The sequence below is a fragment of the Corticium candelabrum genome, chromosome 18, assembly GCF_963422355.1.
Source record: "Corticium candelabrum chromosome 18, ooCorCand1.1, whole genome shotgun sequence".
NCBI classification, from domain to species: domain Eukaryota; kingdom Metazoa; phylum Porifera; class Homoscleromorpha; order Homosclerophorida; family Plakinidae; genus Corticium; species Corticium candelabrum.
The window spans coordinates 5857794-5862793 of NC_085102.1; the positions used below are offsets into that span (position 1 = coordinate 5857794).

Genomic DNA, 5000 nt, shown 5'->3' on the forward strand with positions numbered 1-5000 from the left:
GATTGAACCGAGTCAATCACAAGTGGTTCAAATTAAAGCTGCAGAGATCATTTCTTCTGACAAGTAAGTCACTACAGAAATACTGTGTATGTATGTATATATGTAAGTCACTACAGAAATACTATGTATGTATGTATGTATGTATATATGTAAGTCACTACAGAAATACTATGTATGTATGTATATATGTAAGTCACTACAGAAATACTGTGTATGTATGTATATATGTAAGTCACTACAGAAATACTATGTATGTATGTATATATGTAAGTCACTACAGAAATACTATGTCTGTATGTATATATGTAAGTCACTACAGAAATACTGTGTATGTATGTATATATGTATGTCACTACAGAAATACTGAGTATGTATGTATATATGTATGTCACTACAGAAATACTGTGTATGTATGTATATATGTAAGTCAGTACAGAAGTACTGTGTATGTATATATCTAATTCACTACAGAAATACTGTGTATGACTATGTATGTATAATCTTCTGATAAACTGTGTGGAAGGTTCCGCACTGGCTGTACTTTACGGTTTCCTCGTCTCGAGCGTGTGAGGGATGACAAACTTTGGTACGACTGCATGGACTTGGAGCAGCTGGCTACGGCTCAATCAGTAAGATCTACTAGTATCTTTGAACCAGATTTGTGATTGTTGTGTTGTTTAAGATGGGAGAAGGTCGACTCACACATCAACATCTTGGGCTGGATGACGCGTATGGTGGTGGACCGCCGCAGAAGAAGATCAAGGCTAGTGTGAGGTTGCCACGTAAGAGAGGAGTAGCATCTCAATTCCAGCCTGCAGACATCTCAACGGTTACTCAGGTAAGTTGTGTGTGTGTGTGTGTGTGTGTGTGTGTGTGTGTGTGTGTGTGTGTGTGTGTGTGTGTGTGTTTGTGTGTGTGTGTGTGTGTGTGTGTGTGTGTGTGTGTGTGTTTGTGTGTGTGTGTGTGTGTGTGTGTGTGTGTGTGTGTGTGTGTGTGTGTGTGTGTGTGTGTGCTGTTTGTTGCATGTTGATCGTTTAGGTGTCAAAGATGTTTGCTGGATTAGAGTTTTGCATCGTCAACGGTCCATCTGGCCACCCAAAAGCCAAATTAGAAAAGTCAATTGCTGAGGTAAGAGTCACAACTACCAAATACTCTAACTGATCATTAGTTAGTATTAGCTGTTTTCTACACACAGCATGGAGGATCGTTTGTCCAAAGTCCAGGACAAGACACATTCTGTGTTGTGGCCGACAAATTGACTGCTAGAGTTAGAAACTTCATCAGGTACTTCACCAGTGATTCTGACATGTAAGCTCACTGTTGATTGATTTGACTTGTAGTGCTAAACAACATGACGTCGTGAAAGCTGATTGGCTCCTACAGTGCTTGGTAAATAAAACACATCAACTAATAGTAAAGTAAAGTGATGCTATTGTATGTGGTTAAAGGACAAAGAATTGCACTGTTGCTGTATGCTCATAAAGTGATGGATGTGAATCAATTGTTGTGTTGTGTGTGCTTGCAGGAGTTCGGGTCTCGTGTGAAACTGTTGCCGAGTCACATGCTGCACACTTCTGTGATGACGGCAGCAAAGTTTGCTGAAGACTTTGACGAATATGGCGACAGTTTTGCTGACAATGTCGACGAGAAACAACTGAGGACAATATTTGATCATGTGAGCACGTGTGTGTGTGTGTGTGTGTGTGTGTGTGTGTGTGTGTGTGTGTGTGTGTGTGTGTGTGTGTGTGTGTGTGTGTGTCTATGGTCTGATTTCCAACTGCTGATGCCAAATTTCTGCCTAGATTGACACAGACAGTGTACATGAAATAACAAGCCGAGAACTTGCCAAAATGGAGGAAAAGTACTTCCCTGGACCATCAGTTTACCGTATTTTTAGGCACCTCAAGTAAGCCATTTATTCACATTTAGTGTTGCATGTCTATGCCAACAGTGCAAGCCATTTTGAAATGGTTTGCAAGTGTGACACTTATTAATTGCAATCAGTGCTACGCGTCACCTTGTGATGATACTGTACACACCTAAATCCTAAAATCCTAAATGTCAGGAGCTGCCTCTCAGAGGTCACTAACAGCTGGGCCCTGTGTGCTATTCAGGGAACTCTGGGCCTGCGCTAGCAAACTCCTGGAGCCAGGCCAGGCACTCGCAAGAGCACCAACTTGTGAAGCCAACTGTGGTGTGAGCACCCGAAGTCTCACCAGGACCTCAGTGGCTGATGTCATGTCCCATCCGATGGCCGCTTAGGACCCCAGTCAATGACCAGGTACTCATTTATACTCCTGAGTCGAGAGAAGCAAATGTGTGTTAGTTTCTTGCTTTAGGAAATTTTACTGTGTGTGTGTGTGTGTGTGTGTGTGTGTGTGTGTGTGTGTGTGTGTGTGTGTGTGTGTGTGTGTGTGTGTGTGTGTGTGTGTGTGTGTGTGCATCTATAGCTTTGCTTTATTACTTTTTTTATTTACGTTTACTAAGTTATCTAAGCCCTTCCTGCAAAGACCCCCCGCGCAAGCAGTCATCACGTGACCGGCCTGCACTATACTATACCTAGTGTTTTTCACGGTCCGTAATTATCTTGTCAGACCAACAAACCAGCAACTTAAAACCATTTAGGTTAAATGGTGTAACATATGGTACAACTGGAGCAGATCTTAGTGGTCAAGCGATGAGCACGTGTGGTGTGAACTCTACCTCATTACTCACTTCCGAGTTTAACCTACCAGGGATATAGACTGTAACATAGCAGGGAGAGATTTTAGCAGTTGAGTGCTTGCACATAATAGGATGCATCCCACTGTCTTAAGATGCATCAAATCTATCGTAGGAAAATCAGTGCCTGTACTACAAAATGAGTTTAGAAAGACGTGTGTTTAGAATATCTGGTTTAGTGCTGATGGAAACAGGTTAATCGTTAAAACCAGTTTAGTTGGTTCAAGCAATGATAGTAGAAACATGGCCCTAAGTGTGTTATTGTTTGAATCCGTCATTCTTGCTTTCATTCGATCTCGATCACAGAATGTACTTTTCTCTATAGATTTTACTTGGATCGCTTTTCACTCGTCAATGATGCTACGACTGTAAGCAAACACTCACTAGCTGGCGTACAAATTGTGTTGTCCTACTGATCATTTGTTCTCTTGCAAACTTTCTGAAGGGAATTGTGAACTCATCACTGGACCTCGTTTCATTGGACATTCAAAACCACGCTGGCACAGTGTGCAACAGTCTGGATGACGACGTCTCTCATGTTGTGTTCGATTCAAGGTAGTTATCACCGTATTTGTAAGCAAAAAAAGGTTGTTTCATATCGTGTTTGTGTCTTGTTAGTGACTTATCACGACTGCAAGCAATCGTGGATATCAACCATGAACGCAGTGTGAAGTTCCATTGTGTTACTCATCGCTGGGTGCAAGAATGTATCGAACAAGGAGCACTACGGAATGAAGCACAGTTTACAGAAGGTCTAGTTTTCTAACATTTTTGCTTTAGTTTATTTGAGACATTTTTTCTTTTTTGTGTGTGAAATTAATACCATAATTGGTGGTGAAATACTGTTATGCATTAATTTGAAATGTGTTTATTGTTACAATGTGCACAGAGTATGGGAGAACACACATCTGCTTGCACACAATTCGCACAAACACACGCATGCATGCCTCGAGTGGCCAGACGTAGCGAAGTATATGGGCTTTGCGCACGTGGACGTTTATCTGGCATGCGTACACACACACACACACACACACACACACACACACACACACACACACACACACACACACACACACACACATTGTCCGCTACTTGTGTACGAGTTCACAACTTCTCCACTGATTAGAATTCAACAATCACTTGTGTGCTTGTTCATGTGCACAGAGACCAATACAAGAATGACAATCGAAATGACATATGGCGCATACATATTGACTTGTAGTTACTACTTGTGCCATTTGCTAGTGTATGTGTTCTAATTTTTTCATTCTTATCCTCATACTTCTTCAGACCAGATGACACTTTCTTCCTCCAAACCAAACGATCAGACGCCAGTCCTGATTGATGCCCACATTGTGCAGATGATGACGCAACATGTCTTTATATCTAAGTTTTTGGCCACCAGTTCTTCTCTTAGCATTTAACAATTGTCCATAGAACACTTGCTTTGGTAGCCTTCTGTCATTCATTCTTGTGACATGACCGACCCATTGTAGTTGTTTTGTTATCATACATTCAATGCCTGTCATACCAGATCATTCACACACACACACACACACACACACACACACACACACACACACACACACACACACACACACACACACACACACACACACACACACACACACACACACACACACACAAATGGACAAATGTCAAGCCCTCCACGTCATTCGTTGCGGAGATAGCTCCCCTGCCTCTAGAGACAGGGCCTCCATGCGCTACTTGGAGGCTTAGGGCCAGTGCTACAATCCACCTGGAGCTTGGCCAGAGTTATCCAGGGGCACTGACTATGGCGCAGCTTTGGGACTAGACACCAAGGCCCACATGTACCCATCTGCTGCATGATGTCAGAGCCAAGCCAGCGGTCATGTCCACCCCAGTCAATGACCAGGTACTCATTTATACTCCTGAGTCGAGAGAAGCAATTGTGTGTAAGTTTCTTGCTTAAGGAAATTATGCCATAGCTCGCCATCACTGTGACTTGAACCTGTAACCCTGCAAGGTCCCGGATGTTTTCATTCTCCAAATGCACTCTCTAACCAATTGAGCTACTGCACCACACAAACACACACACACACACACACACACACACACACACACACACACACACACACACACACACACATGTACAGCACCTTCACGTGATCACATCCCGTCGTATTAGGCGTCGGCTTTTCATTCTTTGAACTTGAGAGTGTCGCAGCTGTTGAGTGGGCTACTGCATCGGAAACAACAAGAACAGACTTCAATCTCAAATGACTGCTGTGAAAACA

General features: G+C 42.7%; 1 protein-coding gene across 1 annotated transcript; it reads left to right on the forward strand.

Moving 5' to 3' along the window:
- Nucleotide 1: 1 nt before the first annotated feature.
- LOC134193769 (DNA ligase 4-like) lies at nt 2-3595 on the forward strand (the record flags this gene model as incomplete). The annotated part of the gene is made up of 11 exons (XM_062662604.1): nt 2-63; nt 524-629; nt 683-838; nt 1039-1128; nt 1196-1284; nt 1341-1389; nt 1526-1675; nt 1803-1906; nt 3047-3089; nt 3167-3276; nt 3340-3595. Coding segments are annotated over 11 exons (1107 nt in total), but the record flags the coding sequence as incomplete, so codon positions are not given.
- Nucleotides 3596-5000: the final 1405 nt, after the last annotated feature.